At 46.3% G+C, this 25,622-nt stretch overlaps 4 protein-coding genes across 5 annotated transcripts in view; 1 reads left to right on the plus strand and 3 right to left on the minus strand.

Moving 5' to 3' along the window:
- Positions 1–16,349, minus strand: part of LOC132383744 (late histone H2A.L3-like) — a 39,909-nt gene extending 23,560 nt beyond the window's left edge. The window contains exons 1-2 of one of the 2 annotated variants that reach the window (XM_059954946.1): positions 16,266–16,349; positions 15,577–16,175 (exon numbers count right to left, since the gene is read on the minus strand). In XM_059954946.1, the coding sequence (XP_059810929.1) occupies positions 15,966–16,175; positions 16,266–16,349 (294 nt within the window). In that variant the 3' untranslated portion in view covers positions 15,577–15,965. Of the gene's footprint in view, positions 1–15,576 lie in introns of those variants that run through there. The other variant, XM_059954945.1, reaches the window with a different exon arrangement.
- On the plus strand, positions 5,753–6,067 carry LOC132383835 (histone H4). The gene has a single exon (XM_059955044.1). It carries the CDS (start codon positions 5,756–5,758, stop codon positions 6,065–6,067), a length of 312 nt encoding a protein of 103 aa, XP_059811027.1. The 5' UTR covers positions 5,753–5,755.
- On the minus strand, positions 7,412–8,935 carry LOC132383749 (histone H1-like). The gene has a single exon (XM_059954952.1). The coding sequence runs from the start codon at positions 8,933–8,935 to the stop codon at positions 8,288–8,290; it is 648 nt and encodes a 215-aa protein (XP_059810935.1). The 3' UTR covers positions 7,412–8,287.
- Positions 16,350–17,274: 925 nt separating the features above from the next.
- On the minus strand, positions 17,275–17,676 carry LOC132383630 (histone H2B 1/2-like). Its single transcript, XM_059954826.1, has one exon. The coding sequence runs from the start codon at positions 17,674–17,676 to the stop codon at positions 17,275–17,277; it is 402 nt and encodes a 133-aa protein (XP_059810809.1).
- Positions 17,677–25,622: the final 7,946 nt, after the last annotated feature.

The raw sequence follows: 25,622 nt of genomic DNA on the forward strand, positions 1-25,622 counted from the left end.
TAATCCTCCACCATGTCCACACTGACCCCTTGGATGGAAACAGGGGTCACCAGTGCCTTGGTCCTCCTCAGGTCCACCACCAGCTCCTTAGTCTTTTTCACATTAAGCTGCAGATGATTCTGCTCGCACCATTTGACAAAGTTTCCCACCGTAGCCCTGTACTCTGCCTCATCCCCCTTGCTGATGCATCCAACTATGGCAGAGTCATCAGAAAACTTCTGAAGTTGGCAAGACTTTGTGCAGTAGTTGAAGTCCGAGTTGTAGATGGTGAAGAGAAAGGGAGACAGGACAGTCCCCTGTGGAGCCCCAGTGCTGCTGACCACTCTGTCTGACACACAGTGTTGTAAGCACACGTACTGTGGTCTGCCAGTCAGGTAATCAATAATCCATGACACCAGGGAAGCATCGACCTGCATCACTGTCAGCTTCTCACTAAGCAGAGCAGGGCGGATGGTGTTGAACGCACTGGAGAAGTCAAAAAACATGACCCTCACTGTGCTTGCCGGCTTGTCCAGGTGGGCATAGACATTGTTCAGCAGGTAGGTGATGGCATCCTCAACTCCTAGTCGGGGCTGGCGGGAACCCTCTGGAGACTCAGGCTCAGCTTGAAGACATGGTGAAGTACTCCACATAGCTGGGGGGCACAGCCTTTGAGCACCCTGGGGCTGACACCATCCGGGCCTGCAGCCTTGCTTGGGTGGAGACGTTTCAGATGTCTTCTCACCTGTTCAGCTGTGAAGCCCACCATGGTGGTTTCATGTGGGGGAGGGGTGTAGTCATGGGAGCAGGGTGGGGGGCTGTGAGGAGGGGTAGTAGGGGAGAGTGGAGTATGTGCTGTTGGGGGCCGACAACAGATGAATCATTTTGTGTGTGTTGTTTGAATTTCCAGCATCTGCAGATTTCCTCGTGCTTCCTCCTACACCTGTCTTTAGCCTCCCTGATCTTGGCTTTCAGGTCCCTCTATATTGTCCTCAGCTCCTCCCTAATTCCATCTCTAAATGCCCTCTTTTTAGTGTTCAGGATGTCCTTAATGTCTTTTGTTACCCATGACTTGTTATTTGAATAACGCAGTTCTTGCTGGAACATTGCAGTCCACACCGAAGTTGATGTAACCAGTGATGCCCATCAATGTCCTCTCCATGTGGCTCACAGAGTGCCTGCCTGTCTGTCACCTCAAAACAAATTTGGAGTGTCTCAGATCAGTGGTCCCCAACCACCGGGCCGCAAAACACGTGCTGCCGGGCTGTGAAGAACCAATATGATTTGGTGATATGAAACGATATGAGTCAGCTTCACCTTTCCTCATTCCCTGTCACGCCACTGTTGAACTTGAACGCACACAAGGTCATCAGTCGGTATGAGTAAAAAACAAACGTCGCTTGAGAGTTTCTTTGGAAGAGGTGGTGGGGGACATAAAAGGCCCAATGATGACGACCACGCAGAGACGGCTGAGGCCAAGACTACAAAAAAAAAGAAAGCTTCCTTCAACAGAAAATACGACGAGTCGCACATAAAATATGGGTTTATTGTGACCGGTGACTCGTATGCTCCAAGCCCCTGTGTGTGATATGTGGAGACATGCTGTCTAATGAGGCAATGAAGCCCTCAAAACTGCTTCAGCTTCTTGAGTCCCAGCTCCCTGCACTTAAAGACAAACCCTTTGAGTTTTCTGAGTGGAAAAAACGTGAGCAAGCGGGGCAGAAGCAAGTGCTGAGAGCCAACTCCTCCACAAATGCTGCTGCTCTGAGAGCGTCATAGTTAGTGGCTAGCCGTATTGCTGAGGCTAAGAAGCCTTTCACTGTTGGGGAAGAATTGATTCTGCCTGCTGCCAAGGACATGTGCTGTGAACTGTTGAGAGAAGCTGCTGCTAACAAGATGGCACAGGTTTCTCTTCCAGCTACCACAGTTTCAAGGAGCATCGATGACTAAGCGGAGGACAGTGAAGCATAGATGTTAGAACGGCTTAACGAGTCACCATGGTATGCTATCCAGGTCGACGAGTCTACCAATGCGACAACAAGGTAACACTGCTGGTTAATGTGCGATATATATTCCAGGATGATGTGCATGAGGATATGTTGTGCGCAATGCTACCGCCAACTAACACAACTGGGGCAGAACTGTTCAAGTCTTTGAATGACTACATGTTAGGCAAACCGGACTGGTCATTCTGTGTTGGAATATGCACAGATGGGGCTGCAGCTATGACTGGACGGCTGTCTGGTTTCACTACCCGAGTCAAAGAGGTTACTCCTGAATGACAGTCTGCAAACTTCAGGGGAGAATGACAGCTATCCATGTCAGCGCGGGAAGATCAAGCCCTCGAGCTTGCAAATGACGGTGGGTTGAAAAATAAGTTTAACATAACATCTCTGCCGGCATTCTGGATCAAAGTCAAGGCTGAATATCCTGAGATAGCCATGAAAGCACTGAAAACGTTACTTCCATTTCCAACATCATATCTCTGTGAAGCAGGTTTTTCTGCAACAAATGCAACAAAAACTAAATTGCGGAATAGACTGGATATAAGGAGCAAAAACGAGGAAATCTGCAGATGCTGGAAATTCAAACAACGCACACAAAATGCTGGTAGAACACAGCAGGCCAGGCAGCATCTGTAAGGAGAAGCACTGTCGACGTTTCAGGCCGAGACCCTTCGTCAGGACATAAGGAACCCCCTTTGAGTATTGCTGTCTCCATTCACCCTTCAATGAGACCGCCTTATTGCAGGGAAACAAGCCCAGGCCTCTTACTGATTCACCGATATTGGTGTGTTTCAATGATTTTATATGTTCATACGGGAATAATAGGCGCTGTGTGTTTAATATCCAAATGTTACTTAAAATGTTATGATGCTATTGACTTATATGTGCCCTATAATTGACTTATCAATATATTCATGGGAGGAAAATATGCACTGTTTAATATTAAATTCTTTAGATAAACCCTTTTAGAAATGAAATTGAGAGTACTAATTAGCCACTTATAAGTGACTTATAGTTTCACCTGCATTCTGGTATATATTAACAAACACCCCCACCCCCCGCTGGCTGGTCCGCAAGTATATTGTCAATATTATATGGGTCCGCGGTGCAAACAAAGTTGGGGACCCCGATATAGATCCTTGTCAAATTCCCAGCAATCTGCTCACTTGCTTCTTTCACTATTGTAGGATATATGCCTTCAGTTCTTGGAGTCTTATCCATCTTATTGCTTTTCAGATGTCCCAGCACAGCCTCCTCCTCAATCTGAACATCTCTCTGCACATTAGCATGTCTCGCTCTGTTTTCCTTAACATTCAATTCCTTCTCCTCGGTAAATATTGATACAACAGACTTATTTAGTACCTCAGCCACTTGGTCTGACTTCAACCACATCATTCCTCCTTTAATCTTGAGTGGACCTTTCCAGTCTCTGGTTATCCCTGTTTAACTAATATAAATCAAGAGGCCTTGGGATTATCTTTGATCCCACTGCACGAGGACGGTTTGAGGCCCCATTTGGCCTTTCCTATCACCAGCTTTCGCATTTCCCCGCTATCTTTATATTCCAAAGATACCCAGTCTGATTTTAGCTTCATAAACCTTCCATATCCTTCTGACTAAATTCAGGATCTCTCCATTCATCCAAAGTTCCCTTACCTTACCGTCCTTGTCCTTACTCCTTACAGGAACATGCTGATCCTGAACGCTGAGCTGCTGGTCTTTAAACAACTCCCACATGTCAGATGTCGACTTGTCTGACAGTGGCTGCTCCCAATCAATGCCCCTTGGCTTCTGTCTTACTCATAACTAACAAACAAAATAAATGGTGATCGTCAGCTGGCCTGGCTCGTTTCCCTAAACTAATTCCCGTCTGTTCTCGCCTCTGGTGGGGCTCTGTACATAATGTTTCAAACACTCCTCGGAATCGCTGAAGAAATCTTGAGCATCTCAGCATTGAGCAAGATCCAGTCAATTCGGGGGAACATAAAGCCCCCCACTATGACAGTTCTGTTCTGCACCTCTCCCTAAACATAAACCTCCGTGTTCCTCCACCTCCCGGTGGTTATTGGGGGCCAATACTATAATCCAGTCCGTGTGACTGTAGATTGCCTCTGTAAGTGAGCCCCCCAGTTTGCTGTGACATTCCCAGTGGGGTAACCTCTGCATCTTATAACCCCCCTCCTCCCCACTCACATGTAAAACAATGAAACCTAGAGATGCTGAGCTGCCAGCCCTGATCGTCCGACAACATAATACTCCTAATGTTGAAATAAACTTATTTCAGCCCACCAATCCCACCATGTTTATTGGCCTGACATTGGCTCTCGTTCTTTTCAGACTGTCTTGTCAGACATACATTCTCCCACTTGCTACTCCAGTTCCAACTCCGCCAAGTGACACCATCAAACCTCCTGGTGAGGATATTGGTTCCCCTCCGGTCCAGATGGAAATGGCCTTGTTTGTCCTGGTCTCCCACCTGACTGGAAGGGAGCCCATTGATCCATGAATCTGAAGACCTCCCTCCTGCATCAGTTCCTCAGCAGCAATTGTTTCCTCACCACACCAGCACAAGGTTTGGGCCACAATTCGATAATTACAATCCTGGAAGTCCTGCTTTTTAACCTGTTTCCGAAAAATCACTGTGTAGGACCTGATACTTTCTTGTTTAAACCCTTCCATGTAGCATGAAGAAAGCTCCCGTAAACATATTGGCTCCCCTCCTTGGACCCGTCTCACCTTTCCCTCGGGACCTTAATGATCCTCGTATCTAAAGCCCTCACCCACCTCACACCAGCTCCTAAGCCACCACTTTATCTGGGCTTTAGAAGGCATCAAAGCGAGGTCTATATATCCTTATATCTGCCTATGTATTCTGTTCCTTTTTGTGACCGGACTTTAATTTCCCTCACGACCCAGAGAAACAATTGTTCTGATGAATTAACCCTCTCATCACTGAATGTGACTGCACCCCCGCCCACCAACTGCTGTGTGTCAGGACGCTCGAACTGGTCATGGGGCCGGGGAAGGACAGACCGAGGTCCTCGGGGATTTGCGGAATGGAAAAGCACTTATTATAATTTAAAGCAAGATAATCAGCAAATTTCCAGAAATCTTCCAGTTTGTACGTGTTTCATGCCATCTTGGACAATGAGTCCCATCCACTCCATAATGTACTGGTTAGGCACAGGAGTACATTCAGCCAGAGACTCATTCCACCGAGATACAACACTGAGCATCATAGGAAGTCATTCCTGCCTGTGGCCATCAAACTTTACAACTCGTCCCTCGGAGTGTCAGACAACCTGAGCCAATAGGCTGATCCTGGACTTATTTCCACTTGGCATAATTTACTTATTATTATTGAATTATTTATGGTTTTATATTACTATATTTCTACAATATTCTTGGTTGGTGCGACTGTAACGAAACCCAACTTCCCCCGGGATCAATAAAGTATGTATCTCTGTCTGTCTCGAGTGGATGTGGAGGGGATGTTTCCTACAGTGGGGGAGTCTAGGATCAGAGGACACAGATGGAGCTGGGGCGCTTCGTGTCGGATAGACCGTTGGAAACTGGTGGGTGTGGTAAAGTGAAGGCGGAGCTGGACGATGAGAGGCCGCTCTCGGCTCTGTCCGTCACTCTGACTCTGTCTCCTCCCCTCCCCGCCTCTGTCTCTCTGCGCGTTTCTCGGGCAGGTCGGGGCGCTGTGTATAAAAGGAGACATCAGCAGTCGGTTTCTCACTGAGCAGCGACCTGAGTGAAGCAGCATCATGTCTGGCAGAGGGAAAGGAGGCAAAGGACTGGGCAAAGGCGGAGCCAAGCGGCACCGTAAAGTGCTCCGTGATAACATCCAGGGCATCACCAAACCGGCCATCCGGCGTCTGGCTCGCCGTGGCGGCGTCAAGCGGATCTCGGGTCTGATCTACGAGGAGACCCGCGGGGTGCTGAAGGTTTTCCTGGAGAATGTGATCCGGGATGCGGTCACCTACACTGAACACGCCAAGCGCAAGACGGTCACTGCCATGGATGTGGTGTACGCTCTGAAACGCCAGGGCCGCACTCTCTATGGCTTCGGCGGCTGAAAAACTCCCACTTCCTCCCGAGAACAACACAAAGGCTCTTCTAAGAGCCACCCACCGCCTCACAGATGGAGCCGTGTCCACAACCTTTTAATTATTTTTTGTAGATATATTAATCTGGATCCATTTGAAATAGATTAATCTTTACGCTTGAAATATATATAGCTGCGATTGTGCCTTCCCAGGCGCTGATTACCTTGAATGCTGGATGCATTTATATCGATCTTAATCATTCTGTCCATCTCGGACAGAAATCAGTTCACTCGTTTAGAGAGTCGATTCCGTAATCATGCATTCAAATCTTAACTGAGGGAATTAGATATTAAATGAAACTGAAAATACATGATCCGTAATAGAATTAATTGTAAATAAGAAGTTATCAAGCTGTGTGCTCTGAAATTGGCGGGCGGTTCGAAATTAATCGGGCGCCAATCACAGTGCATTCCGATTGGACGAAGTCCGACCGCCAGTTAACAATTTCCCATTTTGTCGCAAATTGTTATTCGCAGCCAACCAGCATGAAATCAATCAACCAATCGCAGCAAGGAGATCCTTTAATAGACAGTTGGTGCACAGCCAATCATAAGCGATGGGCCGGCCCTTCCCAGCGGTATAAAAGCCTGTGCTGGAGCCCGTTTCGTCTATCTTGTTCCTGTATTTCAGCCTGTGTCCTCACTCCTGAAGCAGAATGGCCCGCACCAAGCAGACAGCGCGCAAATCGACTGGCGGGAAAGCTCCTCGCAAACAGTTGGCGACCAAAGCGGCGCGGAAGAGCGCTCCTGCCACCGGCGGAGTGAAGAAGCCTCATCGCTACCGGCCCGGCACCGTGGCTCTGAGGGAGATCCGGCGCTACCAGAAATCCACCGAGCTGCTCATCCGCAAACTTCCCTTCCAGCTCCTGGTCCGGGAGATCGCTCAGGACTTCAAAACCGATCTGCGTTTCCAGAGCTCGGCCGTCATGGCCCTGCAGGAGGCAAGTGAGGCTTAGCTGGTCGGGCTCTTTGAGGACACTAACCTGTGCGCCATCCACGCCAAGCGAGTCACCATTATGCCCAAGGACATCCAGTTGGCCCGCCGCATCCGCGGGGAGCGCGCCTAAGCCCAGCCTACACACCGAACACCACAAAAGGCTCTTTTAAGAGCCACTACCAGGGCAAAGGAAAGGGCTGTAGCTTGCTCATCATTATTGTAGTAGTGATCTGTCCTGCCGATCGATTTTGCACTAATTGACCCCGAACATCAGTTCTGTGCAGACTAGGTAATTAGCGAGGGATAGAAAATAATAGACAATAGACAGTAGGTGCAGGAGTAGGCCATTCGGCCCTTCTAGACAGCGCCGCCATTCATTGAGATCATGGTTGAGCATATACAATCAGTACCCAGTTCCCGCCCTCTCCCCATATCCCTTGACTCCGCTGTCTATAAGAGCAATCTCTAACACTCTTGAATGCATCCAGAGATTAACGCGCTTCCCTCCCTGTCAGGGTCTCATCTGGCCCTTCACTTCTCCCACAAACCTGTCATGTACAGCTGGTGCGGCTGTTATCGTTTTGTTTGCTTTGGACATGGGGATACGTTCGTGCCCGCAGTGCTTGGAGTGGAGCATGCCGACGCGAGGGGTTAAAGTGGGGGATTTCGGGTGCGGTGACTACCAGGAAATAGTGATTTTTTAAATTAGATTTCACTCTCTTCTACATTTTTGATATTGGTGTTTTGTTTAAATTAACAATGTTGTTTTGTAGCTGGGGCCTGCATGAAGGTCAGTCGGCAATGCCACCGGGTAGTCATATATCCTCCCGCTGCAGTCCGTCCCAGAGACGGATCCCTCTCTCAACACGCCCCCTCCCCTCTCGCGTAGGTTTCAGCAGTTCCCAATCAACTCAGCTGAATCTCCGCTGGCGTCAATGTCTCAGTCACTCTCTCCCGGCATCGGAGAAGGAATTGGGCCTGAAATTGCCCACATCCCATATCTCTCAATCTCTGCTCGAGTATCCACGTCTCATTTCAGACAATAGACAATAGGTGCAGAAGTAGACCATTCGGCCCATCGAGTCTGCAGCGCACCAAATGTCAGAGGTACCGGCAATCTCGGGTTCCATTGAGAAGTTCTCAATCGGACCCGGCGCGGGAATCACAACACTCCGAATCAGCTCTTTTCTGAGATGTGGGTGGCTCTGAAAAGAGCCGTTGGGTTCAGATACACTCAAATGGTGGATTCTCAATTCACTTTTTGACTGCTGTCTTCTTGGGTTTCGCGGATTTCGACTTCAGCTTCTTGGCCGCCTTCGTCTTCGGGGTTGCGGCTTTCTTGGGGCTCTTGGGCTTCGGCGCCGCTTTCTTAGCCGCTGGTTTCTTTGCTGCCGCTTTCTTAGCCGCTGTTTTCTTTGCTGCCGCTTTCTTAGCCGCTGGTTTCTTTGCTGCCGCTTTTTTAGTCGCTGGTTTCTTTGCTGCCGCTTTTTTAGCCGCTGGTTTCTTGGCGCCAAGCTTCTTGCTGGGAGATTTCTTTGCCGCTGGCTTGTTCGCTTTCTTCACCACCTTCACGGCAGTTTTCCCTTTACCGGATTTAAAGGATCCCGAAATACCCGAGCCCTTGGCCTGAACCAAGGAGCCGCTTTCCACTTTCCTCTTGATGCTCATTTTGACCTGGTGGCGACGTTTCGCCACATCGACACCGCTGTCGGCCAGAGCCTTCATGATGGCCGCACCGGACATACCCTTCCTATCGTGACAACCCGCCACGATCTTATCGATCTGTTCGCCCAGCGAGGGACCGGTTGGTTTGCTCCGGGCAGCCGCCTTCTTCTTGGGAGTCTTCTTTGCGGCGGCGGGTGCGGCTGGAGGAGCCGTTTCGGCGGGTGCTGTCTCAGTCATGTCGGCGACTCTGGTAACTCCTTCTCACAATCAGAATTTAATGAGAAATGAAGCGAAAGGCGGCGGCACAGAGCAATTTAAAGGCAGCGAGCGGACGGGGCGGAGACATCCTGCTGTCAGCTCCCGGCGGCTTCATTTTTCTGTGTTTCTCTCTCCTCAAAAACTCGCTGATTCCAATTCAAATCGGACGCTGCGGAGACTCGGACTAGTCCCTGTCCGTTCCTGAGGCCGGAATGTTCGCTGGAAAGAAAGTTTAATCGGGATTAAAGGCAGCGCTTTCTATTTTAACCCGTTTCGTTACTGCATTGCCCGCGTTCTCTCTCCCGATCGTTGACCTGTTCTCTGTTTTATGGCTGAAATATTTAATCGAATTAAAACTTTGTGGTTAATTCCCTCTTCGGGACTGAGCTGGGGAGTGGGGCGTTTCCGTAACAGAAAAATCTTTTCATTTTCTACAGGAGGCGCTGAGAAATCCTACGATGTGTTAGGACTCACAAACACAGTGACACTGGTCTAAGCCGCCCGCTCCTTTAACTCACTCTCTCTGACACAATACACACTCAATGCTGACGGAAATCAGCAACTCAGGCAGCATCAATGGTGGGAATAAACAGCCGACTTTTCGGGCTGAGACCCTTCCTCAGGACTCTGGTGGGAGATGCTGCCGGACTTGCTGGGTTCCTCCAGCATTTTGTCCGCGTTGTTCGCGATTCCCAGAATCTCTTGGCGTTATGCTGACCCAATGTTCACATCTGCACCTTCATCGCATTGTACTGCCGTCAACATAAAATGACAGATTCCTTGTCATATAACACGGTGATAAATGATTCTGATTCCAAGGAATAAAGGACAACGGACACTGTCTGACCAACCTCTCTGTGTAACTGAGAACCTCAGGTCCGGGAAACATCCTTGGAAATCGTTTCTACACTCTCCCCAGTTTAACCACCTTTCCGAAAACGGTGACAAGAGCTGTACACAATACAAGTGTGGCCTCCAGTCACTTACACAACTGTAACATAATATCGCAACTGATATTCTCAGTCCCCCGACTAATGAAGATCAGCATGTTAAACCCCGTGCTTCATCACCCTGTCTACCAGTGAGACCACTTTCAAACAACTGTGTGCGAGAGATTTACCCCTAAATCTCTCCGGCCCATTACACTCCCTAATGACCGACCATTTTGATTTTGCATCCCAAATCCTGTAACTTTGTTCCCTGACCAATCAAGACAAATAGGCCAAACATGGTCTTCACCATCCTGACTACCTGTGTTGTCACTTTCAGTGAATGATATTCCTGTATTCCATGGACACTGTCTCTGCAATACTCACCAAGGAACAAGAATTAACTGTGCAGGTCCTTCTCTGGTTGGACTTCACAAAATGCAAGATCTCACACTTGTCCACATCAACTTCCATCTGCCATTCTTTGGCCGACTTCCTCAGGTCATCTCGATCCCGTTGTACTCTCAACGAATCTTCACTGCCCACTCTACCAACAACAAAACACTGTGTAACAAGTACTAGAATCCCCTAACTGAGGGGAATGGAGATGCTGGATGACCAAAAAGATTTAAAGAGAAGCAAGATAACTGTTTATAAAATCAGGGAAGTGGGATCGACATACAAGAGAAGGCTGATGGCAGATCAGACTTTACATGGAATTGTGGGTGAGGGATTAAGAGAGAACACACTGGAGGCTTCATCCAGTGAGACGGTGTGGATAGAGCTCAGGATAAGAGAGGTGCATTCACTGATGGAGTTGTGCTCCAGGCCTCCCAAATGGCCTGTGGTACAGGCCTCCTAGCTGAGGCAGCACGTTGTGTCCTTGAGCAAAGCACTTAACAACACATTGCTCTGCGACGACTCCGGTACCAAGCTGCTTGGGTCCTAGTGCCCTTCCCTTGGAACATCGATGGTGTGGAAAGGGGAAGGCTTGCAGCTTGGGCAACTGCCAGTCTCCCATACAACCCTGCCCAGGCCTGTGTCCTGGAAAAACCTTTCAAGGCGCAAATCAATGGTCTCTCAAGACTAACTGATGCCTATAAATGCAAGATTCAGCAGGTCCCTATTGCAGTTCTTAAAAAGGGAATAATATTTGTCATTTCATACTCTTCTGTATCCTGGCCCGTAATTAAAAAAGCATCAGTTTTGAGTTTTGTTAAATTTTTGTCCTTATTTTATCCCTCCACCATCAGGATTTTGAACCAAAATTCAAAGTAAGTTTATTATCAAAGTACGTATACATACTACAACTTTGAGGTTTGTTTCAAACAGGACACATCTGTCTTTTTTTTGTTTAAAACAAAGAAAGTCAAAATCTCGTCAAGACTTTCAAACATTGTGGAGATCTTTTCTGAATTATTTTCAAAACCTTCAATTCGTTGTTTAAACTCAGATGTTGGCTATTATTAATTTTTATTATATGAGAAGGTATTTTACCACCTTTATTCCTTAATGAACAGCTTCGGCCCTGGTAGGGGTTAGATTCTTTCTTTTTGTAATAAATTAGTATATTTCAATATAAATATTGATTAACTTACATGAATACGGGGTAATGAGATTGTTGTTATGGACAGATGTATTTAGTTTTTTAAAAATCCTTTTTGACCTTTTATGTACATTTTCTTATTCTCTGTATTCTTCTATATAGAAAGTAATAAAAATATTGGAAAGAAAAACTTGGGCATTTAGCTCCCAACGACAAATATTCTTCAGCTGTGATTCAGTGATGGTCACATTATACATGACAATCCATAATAGGGCAATAAGATTATCCGCCTTATTTCTTATACTCTGTGCATTGAGAAAAAAAAACACTGAGTACTGCATTTGCTACCCTTACTGAGTCTGCATCCCTCATGCACTGATACTCACCCTGCTGGCTGCAGTTATCATCTGTCTGCCCTTCCTGACAGTGTGGCTGCATGCTACCTTTGCAGTTTTACCATCTGTCCCTGCCTGAGTCATTTCACTCCAGATCCCACGCCCCTACCAAATTAGTTTAAACCCTCCCCAACTGCTGTAACAAACCAGCAGTATGCCCACAAGAAAAATAATCTCAGGTTTTCTTATGATGACAGAAATGATTTTGATATTACATTTACTCTCACCTTTGAACTTTGTAGTAGAGAGCCGGGTGTTGTACTGGTCTGTGTCCTCACTGGCCGGTGCTGTGCTCTGGCAGCTCAGTGTGCTTGGAATACAGTGTCAGTGTTTTTACAGAAGTGTGTCCTCATTACACAATTGATCTTGTCCAACCAGGAGCTTGGAAAATTCACTGGAGACCAGAATAATTTTTTCAGACTATAATTAGTTGCAGGATCCTTCTGGGATTATCTAGACTCTGACCCATCAAGTTTATACCAATTCCTGCTACAACATTTCCACAGTCCCATTCCCCACTCTGTCCCCACAGCTCTGCTGGTTATTTTCCCTGAAGGACCTGTCTAATTCCTCTTTGAACACTGGTTGTTCCCGCCACCACTCTGGTGAGACCCATATTTCCCAAGGTGAAGTCAAGAATGTCTCCCTCCCTGGTGGACCATCTACATACTGTTTCAGGAAACCTTCCTGAACACACATAATGCCAGATCCAAGTCTCAGGTGGTAAGGGAGTCCCAGTCACTCTGGGGAGATTATTCACTCACCAAAACTACTCTGTTGTTTTTACATCAGCCCTTAACCTGCCGACATATCTGTTCCTCTCTCTGACTGGCTTTTTGGAGCCCGACAGTATAATCCCATCACAGTGATTGCACCTTTCTCATTCCTGAGTTCCACCCACATTGTCTCACTGGATGACCTTGAATTTGTGACATTTTGCCTGATCAACAGTACAGCTCCCCAGCCTCATTCACCTCCCTCTGGACTGTCTGAATCCGCATCCTGGAATGTTTCGCTACCAGTCCTGTCCTTCTCTGTAATGGCTGAATCACTGTGCCATGTACTAATCCAGGCTCTAAGTACGTCTGCATTAACTGTTCCACACCCGGCACTGACACAAACACACTTCAGCCCCTCGGTGCCACTGTGCTCTTTAACTATGCAGTGGTGTACTGGGCAAATGCCATCAACACGGGTGATGCCATCTGAGAATAAACTGATTAGAAAGGCTGGCTCTGCTATAGGAGTCAAACTGGACACACTGGAGGCCGTGGTTGAACAAAGGATCCTACCGAAAATCCTGACAATTCTGGACAATGTTTCTCACCCTCTGCATGCCTCCTTGGCTGAACAGAGGAGCATCTTCAGTAACAGACTGAGACAACTGTGCTGCTCGGAGGAGCGCTGTATGAAGTCATCCTTACACTGGGCCATTAGGCTTTGTAATGAGTCAACCTGTAGCCGGGGAGGTGATGACACCCCCCATGTTAGACTGTTGGAGGTAACTTACTTTTTATTCTTTCTCTTATTTCTAATATTTGTTTATCTGTGCACTTGTAGTGCTACTGAGACACTGTAATTTATCTATTTGGACTTACTTTCTGTGTTAATCCACATCCATCAATGCCACTACTGACCTTTCACTCCTCCCATCAGCTGTCCTGAAAGAGAGCCCAATGATCCATGTAACTAAAACCCTCCGTCCTGCACCAGCTTGTTAGCCACTACCTTCTGGGGGAAATGTGAAATGATAGGAGAAGACCGGAGGGGTTGGGATGAAGCTAAGAGCTGGAAAGGTGATTGGCGAATATGATACAGAGCTGGAAAAGGGAAAGGATCCTGGGACAGGAGGCTTCGGGAGAAAGAAAGGGCGGGGTGGTAAGCACCAGAGGGAGATGGAAAAAGGCAAACAACTAAGTATGTCAGAGATGGGGTAAGAAGGGGAGGAGGGGCATTAATTGAAGTTAGAGAAGTCAATGTTTATACCATCAGGTTGGAGGCTACCCAGCCGGTATATAAGGTGTTGTTCCTCCAACCTGAGTGTGGCTTCATCTTGACAGCAGAGAAAGGCCATGGATAGACATATCAGAATGGGAATGGGACATGGAATTAAAATATGTGGCCACTGGGAGATCCTGCTTTCTCTGATGGACCAAGCGTTGGTGTTCAACGAAACGTTCTCCCAGTCTGTGTCGGGTCTCACCAAAGTAGAAAAGGCCACACTGGGAGCACCGGACGCAGTATACCACACCAGCCGACTCACAGCTGGAAGGACTGTCTGCGGCCCTGAGTGATGGTGAAGGAGGAAGTGTAAGGGCAGGTGTAGCACTTGTTCCGCTTACAAGGATAAGTGCCAGGAGGGAGATCAGTGGGAAGGGATGGGGGGACTAGTGGACAAGGGAGTCGCGTAGAGAGCGATCCCTGCAGAAAGCAAAAAGAGGGGGGTAGGGAAAGATGTGCCTGGTCGTGGGATCACTTTGGAGGTGGCAGAAGTTACGGAGAATTATATGTTGGAGCTGGTGGGGTGGTAGGTGAGGGCAAGGGGAACCCTATCCCGAGTGGGGTGGCGGGCGGATGGGGTGGGGGCAGAAGTGAGGAAAATGTGAGAGATGCTTTGGAGAGCAGAGTTGATGGTGGAAGACGGGAAGTCCCTTTGTTTAAAACAGGAAGAAATCTTCGTCCTGGAATGAAAAGCCTCATTCTGAGAGCAGATGTGGCATTGTAGAGGGTGACTAATTTCCCCAGTTTTGACTGGGACTCCCTTAGACTCAGGGGCTTACATATCACTGCATTTGTTAGAAGAGTACTGGGATGTTTGATGATCTGGGCCTGTACTCACTGGAATCTAGAAGAATGAGGGAGAATTGTATAGAAACACATTGAATTTGAAAGGCCTTGATATGAGAGGATGTTTCCTATAATAGAAGAATCTGGAACCAGACCACACCCTCAATACAAAGATGCCCCTCTAGAATAGAGATGAGTGATTTCTTTAGTCAGAAGGTGATCAATTGATGGGTTTCCTTGGCATGAAGACAGTCAGTCGGGTCTCTTTCGCAAAATGTTCATTTATAATCTGAGGACTGTGTGGACGTGTTTTTTTTTCAGTAAATATGGTCGGTTCCACAGGGTAAACGTACCTTTGTAGACAGTCAGAGACCTGAAAGCTGGACCACGGTGAGCATTCTGTCAGGCAACATCTGTCTGGTGTGGAGGGGCTACGGCACAGCACCGAAAGAAGCTGCTGATAGTACCCAGGACATCTTTCGGGAGCGGTGCTCATAAAGGCAGCGTCCATTATTAAACACTTCCAACACCCAGGGCATGCCCTTTTCTCACGGTTACCGACAGATAGGAGATACAGAAGCCTGAAGGCACACTCAGCGATTCAGGAACAGCTTCTTCCCCTCTGCCATCCGATTCCTAAATGGACATTGAAGCTTTGAATAATACATCACTTTTCCAATATAGTTTCTCAGTCTTTGCACATTTTTAAAACAATCTATTCAATATACGTAACTGATTTACTTGTTTTTTCATTATGTGTTATTTTATTTATTATTTTTCTCTCTCTGCTAGATTATGTATGACATTGAACTGCTGCTGCTAAGTTAACAAATTTCACGTCACATGCCGGTGATAATAAACTTGATTCTGAAATGTAAAACGCAAATGTTATTTTTTCTGTGAGGCGATGGGAATCGCTCATGAAGCAACGAACAGGCGATGTTCCCGCATTCTGCACACCGGAACGGTCCGGGGTCAACCCGCAATGTGGAACCCAGACAACGCGGTTCAAGGTGATGAAGAGCGGAGTCGTTCAGTGATCGGAGATTAAATTCGCCCTCCCGGGGCTGACTCCGGAAGTTCATTTCACCACCCTACGCCTAGTGAACCCACTGATACTCTGCGAGGGGAGAGAGCTACATTCCGTCGGCTGAGAGGGGAAAAGCCGGGACTGAAACGAACCGGTTTCTGTGCAGATTTATTCCGGTTTCTTTCGCGGAAGAAACATGTCGAGGCACTGACAGATGCAGGATATCAAACCGACGGATAGAACCCGCCGCTCAGCCCTTCCACAGACATTGTGAGTGGCTCTGAAAAGAGCCTTTGGAGAAATAGATTCAGCTTACGTCGCTTCACTTACTGGCAGCGCCGGTTTTCTTGGGCAACAGGACGGCCTGGATATTGGGTAACACACCGCCCTGAGCGATAGTCACCCCTCCCAGCAGCTTGTTCAGCTCCTCGTCGTTGCGGACGGCCAGCTGCAGGTGCCGGGGGATGATGCGGGTCTTCTTATTGTCCCGGGCCGCGTTGCCGGCCAATTCGAGAATTTCGGCCGTCAGATACTCGAGCACAGCAGCCAGATAGACCGGGGCTCCGGCACCCACCCGCTCAGCATAGTTGCCCTTTCTAAGGAGTCTGTGTACCCGGCCGACAGGGAACTGCAGTCCAGCCCGAGACGAGCGAGATTTGGCCTTGGACCGAGCTTTGCCAGCGCCGCCTTTTCCACGTCCGGACATTTCCACAGTCACAATTCTACTCTAACGAGAATGAAGGAATGTTCACCCCGCCCCAACTCGCCCATTTTATACCTACTTTGAGAATGCAAACTGATGTCTGTGATTGGTCTGATCCTGCTTATTCTCATTGGTGAAGAGAAATGCTCCAATCGAAGAACTGCCTTAATCACCAATCAGCGGTCCGTAAAAGTAGAAGCGGGAAAAATAACCGTCTCCTTCCCAAAGTGCACTGCAATCTGGAAAAAAGCCCGCCAAAAAATAAATCTATTATTCAAATTTAATTTCAAGTTAAATCATTGCAGATCTGTTTTAAGATTGGGTCTTCGCATTTCCCTCTGTTACTGAAACCGGGCACATTTGATTTAAGTGTAATTGATATTGGTGTCTGGGAACTCAATTCTCTAATTTCTTTCAACCCGTAACGGAACCGAATAAAACTGCCGCTCATCTTCTGCTCGCGGCCGGTCACTGTGTGGACGTTATCAGGTTATGGAAAACGGTTCTTCTCAAACTTTGTCCAGCGTCTAGTCTGCAATTTTATAAAGTTATTATATGAAAGAGCCATCACGAGGAAGTCTGCAGATGCTGGAATTTCAAACACACACAAAATGCTGGTGGAACCCAGCAGGCCAGTCAGCATCTATAAGCAGAAGGACTGTCGACGCTTCTCCATTTGAAAGAGCCATAATGTCTTTCAGGCTCGAGTTGAAATGAGATTCAGGAGTTACCCAACTGGAACCAATAAACTGCTGAAGCCGCAAGTAAAACAACAACGGCAGCAATCCTCCGCTTGGCATGGATACCGAGTGGGCGGACTGATGGGGGGGGGGGGGGACGACGACAATTCCTTGTCAGTTCAGTGGGAGCTTATTACAATCGCGATTTCGCTCTTGTAGAAGTCACCAGACAAAGTATGTATAATTTATTACCTAAAAGCTAGTACAACTCTTTCATTGAAATTGTATGTGACTCTTAAAAGAGCCGTTGTGTTTTCGGACACGGCGTGCTTGGCCAGCTCCCCGGGCAGCAGCAGGCGCACGGCGGTCTGGATCTCCCGGGAGCTGATGGTGGACCGCTTGTTGTAATGGGCCAGGCGGGAAGCCTCACCCCCGATTCGCTCGAAGATATCGTTGACGAACGAGTTCATGATGCTCATGGCCTTGGAGGAGATGCCGGTGTCGGGATGAACCTGCTTCATCACTTTGTAGATGTAGATGGAGTAACTCTCCTTCCTCAGCCTCTTGCGTTTCTTCCCTGCCTTACCCGCTGGTTTGGGCAAAGCTTTCCTGCCGCCCTTCTTCGGAGCGGATTTCCCTGGCTCAGGCATCTCCTCTGACCGTTTTGGACTCAGAAATAAGCGGAATCGGCTGGGAGCACAATTTAAATAGGCAGCACCCAGATCAGTATGCTAATGAAGGATGGGAATGCTTTGGATTCCCAAAGGCTATTCGAAGAAAAGATATTTGCAGTCTATTCATTTCACTGGATATCTGTAGAACACGTTCAAACAATCAGAATTCTCTCTCCGCGACCCATTGTCGTTTCGGCTAACACCGTGGACTGGGAATGGCGTTGATCTGGTGAGTTGCCGCTGCCGGTTCATTCGGCAGGAAAGAAATCAAAAATACAAAATGGACCATAAAGTACAGGCGCAGTACTCGGCCATTCGACCTGTGGTGTCGGCTGGAAAAGCAGATGGAATGAGAAAAACACAAACTTGATAATATGAAACGTTTATGTGAAGAAACAGGGCAGCAGGAGATCGAAGGTCAAATTGTCCTCATGAGAGACCTATTTCTGAGTGAGGTTGAAAGTCGAGTTTGTAGTCATATCGGAGACACAACATTCACAAAATATAAACATACTGTATAGAATTATAGATAGAAGAGAATTTGAGCAAGAATCTCAAGACAGTCCATTGCTGTGTAAAGTGGACAAAGTGGTGCTGTACTGAGTTGCGATGTGGGTTCTCCAGTTTATTAAAGAACAAAATGACTGTCCCTGTCAGTCTCTGGTACAGTGTGAGAGTGTGGGATTCATTCTGTAACTGTCAGTCTCTGGTACAGTGTGAAAGTGTGGGGTTCATTCTGTATCTGTCAGTCTCTGGTAGAGTATGAGAGTGTGGGGTTTATTCTGTACCTGTCAGTCTCTGGTATAGTGTGAGAGTGTGGGATTCATTCTGTAACTGTCAGTCTCTGGTACTGTGTGAGAGTGTGGGGTTCATTCTGTCCCTGTCAGTCTCTGGTACAGTGTGAGAGTCTGGGGTTCATTCTGTCCCTGTCAATCTCTGGTACAGTGCAAGATTGTGGGGTTCATTCTGTACCTGTCAGTCTCTGGTACAGTGTGAGAGTGTGGGGTTCATTCTGTCCCTGTCAGTCTATGGTACAGTGTGATCTTGTGGGGTTCATTCTGTATCTGTCAGTCTCTGGTACAGTGTGAGAGTGTGGGGTTCAATCTGTACCTGTCACTCTCTGGTACAGTGTGAGTCCGTGGGGTTCGTTCTGTATCTGTCAGTGTCGTGGTTTCTCGTGCCCCAGAAATGACCAAGAGACGCAGAAGATTCTTCAAGAAGGGTTAAACTTTAATTTGCAAATCAAAGCTGAGACAGTCATTGAGCGAGTCGCTGATTGCCCACTGATCCCTGGACACAGCATTTTTTATATCAATCTCCTGTTCCAGTTTCACACGTACAACACGTATGTCCCATTGACTTAATCATGTTCTAATCTACAGCTCTCAGCTGCCTCTCATTAACACTCCATTGTCTTCTACATTCTTAATATTTCATTCTCCTACTAAATTGGGTACATGCATAGCAAATAGCAAACTCAGAACTGAGCAAAATAATAGCAAACTCAGAACTGAGCAAAGTTCTAATCTACATCTCTTTAGCTGCCTCTCATTAACACACCATTGTCTTTTACATTCCTAGGATTTCATTTGGGTCACATGCATAGCAAGCTGACTACAACTTTTATACTCCATAATATTTTTATATTCCAATACTTCCCCCCTTTGAGACCCAGAGAAAAGACTAAGAGTCCACGCATAAAAGCCCCAATAAACTCAAACACTTATTCCCAAATCTCGGGTTAAACTATAATTTTCTGCGCCAAGACCTCAAAGTATTTTCTCCCTTTTACCCTGGGCCGCTGATCCAAAAATATGTCCCTCTGTACCTGAGACAGGGAAAGAGACTCATAAGCCCTTACAATCTACTCCCACACTGTCGTTTTGCTCTTGTTCATCCTGCAGGTGTTGTAGGCTGTAACGATACATTTTCGGTGCTTCTTTCTCCACTAAGCTTGCTTCAGTAATTGCCACGAGCATCGGAAATTGTTCGGTTGCAGCACGCACTACAAGAGACTTGATACAAGGAAGAAAACAGCACAGCACAAGCGCACAGCTCAATAATACAATACTGACAGTTATTGCTATTTTAGTCAGCAATGCTCCCCATCCTCCGAGTCTACTTTCTAACCAATCAAAAAACTGACGTCCGAACCCTGCATTCTGTTTGACCTCCGTCTGCAGATTCTTTAATTTATTCATTGCTCTGGTGAAAAACCCTTCGGGCTAGTATTGTTCAGTATGAAAGTGCAGCATTGTTCTCCAAACATTACACACACACACACCCTTTTTCTGCCAAAAGCCAATCCAATGTTTTCAGGGTTCCATTAATTCTCTCTACCTTGCCCTGCGACTGAGGGTGGTGTACACATCCAAATCTTTGCTTTATCCTCAGCGCCTGTAGTACCAGTTTGACCACTTTCTGGATAAAAGCTGAACCGTTGTCTGAGCTAACTTCTGTAGGTATTCCAAACCTTGGGATCACTTCATTTGTCAGAAATTTTATCACTGTCTTTGCCCCTTGATCTTTTGAAGGTACTGCCTCCACCCATCTGCTAAATCGATCAATTACTACCAGCATGTATCTTTTCCCTCTCACTGTCTTTATCATGTCTACGTAATCGATCACTAGATGCTTAAATGGTCCTTCAGGTACAGGAATGTGACCTATTGGGGTTGTAATTCCCTTTTGAACATTATTCTGTGCGCATACCTCGCACTGTGACAAGACAAAGTCCACTGAAGTCTGTAAATAACGTGACCAAAAACCATCCTTCTTTATTTTCTTTATCACTACCCCCCGCCCCCCTTGCACAATGGTCCATCCCATGCGCTTCTGAAATCAGAATCGTCAGTAGAGGGGTGGGAGCTACCAACAAACCGTTTTCCATGCTTCACAAGCCTTCCGGGCTCTGCTTGGCCCCCCTTTTTCTCCACATTGTCTGTTCTGCCAAAGTTGCCTTACATAATATTTGAATTAGGTCCTGTACCTCAGGTTCTGGAGTTAGTCTTACCTGGGGGGCAATGACAGCTGATGGACACCCAGACGCTTTTTTGGCTGCCTCGTCCGCAGCTTGATTTCCCTTTGTTATTACATCATTTCCCTTTTTATGTGCCTGGTATTTTACTATAGCCAATGCTTTAGGTTTCATGATGGCATTTATTAAATCTAGAATTTGCTGACAATGTTGTATGGGATCTCATTTTAATTAACGGGAATTTTTTACTCAGAAGCTCTACTACCCTTCCTTTACCTGTAATGTTATTTTCTCTTTTAAGGTATTTCAGAGATTCTCAGTTTGTTTACTGGATAATATTATTTATTCTAATTCTACACCTAGTCCTAGTCTAACATCACATGGACTTTTTCTTCCTATAACACCACGTGGACTTTTTCTTCCTAGTCTAACACCACGTGGACTTTTTCTTAACTAAACTTACTCTAATTCTATGCCTAGTCTATTTTCCTTTCCCTGCCCGTTCAGCCTTTCGTTTCATACGAAGTGGTACCCACAGGGATTTACGAACACCACGTGGACTTTTTCTTAACTTAACTTCTTATTAACTTATTTGTACTTACCTTCACTGCATTGTTCTTGATCAATCCTCTGAGCCTCCTCTGTTAACCCCCAATCCTGCCAGATTCTTTGGACCGGAGAGACCCTTCGGCAGTGGTTCCACACTTCTGAGACTACAAGACCTCCCCAAAGCCAACAGAATTCTTAGTCCAAATTGTTGCAAAAGCGCTTACCTTTTGTTTGGGTGCACCCTTAATTCTGTTAGCCTTGTGGGAGTCCCTGGAGGAATGGGAAGCGTCCCCTATCTGCCGTTTCCTTTCTGCGAGTCTCTTTCCGGTCCTGCCACGGTCGCCAATTTTGTCGTGGTTTCTCGTGCCCCAGAAATGACAAGAGACACAGAAGATTCTTCAAGAAGGGTTAAACTTTAAATTGCAAATCAAAGCTGAAACAGTCATTGAGCTAGTCACTGATTACCCACCGATCCCCAGACACAGCAGATTTTATATCTATCTCCTCCTCCAGTTTCACAGGTACCACAAGTATGTCCAATTGACTTAATCATGCTCTAATCTACATCTCTTAGCTGCCTCTCATTAACACAACATTGTCTTCAACATTCTTAAGATTTCATTCTCCTACTAAATTGGGTACATGCATAGCAAATAGCAAACTCAGAACGGAGCAAAATAATAGCAAACTCAGAACTGACCAATGTTCTAATCTACATCTCTTTAGCTGCCTCTCATTAACACACCATTGTCTTTTACATTCCTAGGATTTCATTTTGGTTACATGCATAGCAAGCTGACTACATAGTATTGGTTACACAACAAATAATACAACTTTTATACTCCATAATATTTTTATTGTCCAATATCAGTCTCTGGTACAGTGTGAGAGTGTGGGGTTGATTCTATCCCTGTCACTCTCTGGTACAGTGTGACAGTATGGGGTTCATTCTGTACCTGTCAGTCTCTGGTACAGTGTGAGAGTGTGGGGTTCATTCTGTACCTGTCAGTCTCTGGTACAGTGTGAGAGTGTGGGGTTGATTCCGTATCTGTCAGTCTCTGGTACAGTGTGAGAGTGTGGGGTTCATTCTGTACCTGTCACACTCTGGTACAGTGTGAGAGTGTGGGTTTCATTCTGTCCCTGTCAGTCTCTGGTACAGTGTGAGAGTGTGGGGTTCATTCTGTACCTGTCAGTCTCTGGTACAGTGTGAGAGTGTGGGGTTCATTCTGTATCTGTTAGTCTGAGGTACAGTGTGATCATGTGGGGTCCATTCTGTCCCTGTCAGTCTCTGGTACAGTGTGAGCGTGTGGGGTTCATTCTGTCCCTGTCAATCTCTGTTACAGTGCAAGATTGTGGGGTTCATTCTCTACCTGTCAGTCTCTGGTAAAGTGTGAGAGTGTGGGGTTCATTCTGTCTCTGTCAGTCTATGGTACAGTGTGATCTTGTGGGGTTCATTCTGTATCTGTCAGTCTCTGGTACAGTGTGAGAGTGTGGGGTTCAATCTGTATCTGACAGTCTTTGCTACAGTGTGAGAGTGTGGGGTTTATTCTGTACCTGTCACTCTCTGGTACAGTGTGAGTCCATGGGGTTCATTCTGTATCTGTCAGTGTCGTGGTTTCTCGTGCCCCAGAAATGACCAAGAGACGCAGAAGATTCTTCAAGAAGGGTTAAACTTTAATTTGCAAATCAAAGCTGAGACAGTCATTGAGCGAGTTGCTGATTGCCCACCGATCCCCGGACACAGCATTTTTTATATCAATCTCCTGTTCCAGTTTCACACGTACAACACGTATGTCCCATTGACTTAATCATGTTCTAATCTACAGCTCTCAGCTGCCTCTCATTAACACTCCATTGTCTTCTACATTCTTAATATTTCATTCTCCTACTAAATTGGGTACATGCATAGCAAATAGCAAACTCAGAACTGAGCAAAATAATAGCAAACTCAGAACTGACCAATGTTCTAATCTACATCTCTTTAGCTGCCTCTCATTAACACACCATTGTCTTTTACATTCCTAGGATTTCATTTTGGTCACATGCATAGCAAGCTGACTACAACTTTTATACTCCATAATATTTTTATATTCCAATACTTCCCCCCTTTGAGACCCAGAGAAAAGACTAAGAGTCCACGCATAAAAGCCCCAATAAACTCAAACACTTATTCCCAAATCTCGGGTTAAACTATAATTTTCTGCGCCAAGACCTCAAAGTATTTTCTCCCTTTTACCCTGGGCCGCTGATCCAAAAACATGTCCCTCTGTACCTGAGACAGGGAAAGAGACTCATAAGCCCTTACAATCTACTCCCACACTGTCGTTTTGCTCTTGTTCATCCTGCAGGTGTTGTAGGCTGTAACGATACATTTTCGGTGCTTCTTTCTCCACTAAGCTTGCTTCAGTAATTGCCACGAGCATCGGAAATTGTTCGGTTGCAGCACGCACTACAAGAGACTTGATACAAGGAAGAAAACAGCACAGCACAAGCGCACAGCTCAATAATACAATACTGACAGTTATTGCTATTTTAGTCAGCAATGCTCCCCATCCTCCGAGTCTACTTTCTAACCAATCAAAAAACTGACGTCCGAACCCTGCATTCTGTTTGACCTCCGTCTGCAGATTCTTTAATTTATTCATTGCTCTGGTGAAAAACCCTTCTGGGCTAGTATTGTTCAGTATGAAAGTGCAGCATTGTTCTCCAAACATTACACACACACACCCTTTTTCTGCCAAAAGCCAATCCAATGTTTTCAGGGTTTCATTAATTCTCTCTACCTTGCCCTGTGACTGAGGGTGGTGTACACATCCAAATCTTTGCTTTATCCTCAGCGCCTGTAGTACCAGTTTGACCACTTTCTGGATAAAAGCTGAACCGTTGTCTGAGCTAACTTCTGTAGGTATTCCAAACCTTGGGATCACTTCATTTGTCAGAAATTTTATCACTGTCTTTGCCCCTTGATCTTTTGAAGGTACTGCCTCCACCCATCTGCTAAATCGATCAATTACTACCAGCATGTATCTTTTCCCTCTCACTGTCTTTATCATGTCTACGTAATCGATCACTAGATGCTTAAATGGTCCTTCAGGTACAGGAATGTGACCTATTGGGGTTGTAATTCCCTTTTGAACATTATTCTGTGCGCATACCTCGCACTGTGACAAGACAAAGTCCACTGAAGTCTGTAAATAACGTGACCAAAAACCATCCTTCTTTATTTTCTTTATCACTACCCCCCGCCCCCCTTGCACAATGGTCCATCCCATGCGCTTCTGAAATCAGAATCGTCAGTAAAGGGGTGGGCGCTACCAACAAACCGTTTTCCGTGCTTCACAAGCCTTCCGGGCTCTGCTTGGCCCCCCTTTTTCTCCACATTGTCTGTTCTGCCAAAGTTGCCTTACCTTATATTTGAATTAGGTCCTGTACCTCAGGTTCTGGAGTTAGTCTTACCTGGGCAGCAATGACAGCTGATGAACACCCAGACGCTTTTCTGGCTGCCTCGTCCGCAGCTTGATTTCCCTTTGTTATTACATCATTTCCCTTTTTATGTGCCTGGTATTTTACTATAGCCAATGCTTTAGGTTTCATGATGGCGTTTATTAAGTCTAGAATTTGCTGACAATGTTGTATGGGATCTCATTTTAATTAACGGGAATTTTTTACTCAGAAGCTCTACTACCCTTCCTTTACCTGTAATGTTATTTTCTCTTTTAAGGTATTTCAGAGATTCGCAGTTTGTTTACTGGATAATATTATTTATTCTAATTCTACACCTAGTCCTAGTCTAACATCACATGGACTTTTTCTTCCTATAACACCACGTGGACTTTTTCTTCCTAGTCTAACACCACGTGGACTTTTTCTTAACTAAACTTACTCTAATTCTATGCCTAGTCTATTTTCCTTTCCCTGCCCGTTCAGCCTTTAGTTTCATACGAAGTGGTACCCACAGGGATTTACGAACACCACGTGGACTTTTTCTTAACTTAACTTCTTATTAACTTATTTGTACTTACCTTCACTGCATTGTTCTTGATCAATCCTCTGAGCCTCCTCTGTTAACCCCCAATCCTGCCAGATTCTTTGGACCGGAGAGACCCTTCGGCAGTGGTTCCACACTTCTGAGACTACAAGACCTCCCCAAAGCCAACAGAATTCTTAGTCCAAATTGTTGCAAAAGCGCTTACCTTTTGTTTGGGTGCACCCTTAATTCTGTTAGCCTTGTGGGAGTCCCTGGAGGAATGGGAAGCGTCCCCAATCTGTCGTTTCCTTTCAGCGAGTCTCTGTCCGGTCCTGCCACGGTCGCCAGTTTTGTCGTGGTTTCTCGTGCCCCAGAAATGACAAGAGACACAGAAGATTCTTCAAGAAGGGTTAAACTTTAAATTGCAAA

This window comes from Hypanus sabinus, chromosome 31 (assembly GCF_030144855.1).
Source record: "Hypanus sabinus isolate sHypSab1 chromosome 31, sHypSab1.hap1, whole genome shotgun sequence".
In the NCBI taxonomy this organism is placed as follows: domain Eukaryota; kingdom Metazoa; phylum Chordata; class Chondrichthyes; order Myliobatiformes; family Dasyatidae; genus Hypanus; species Hypanus sabinus.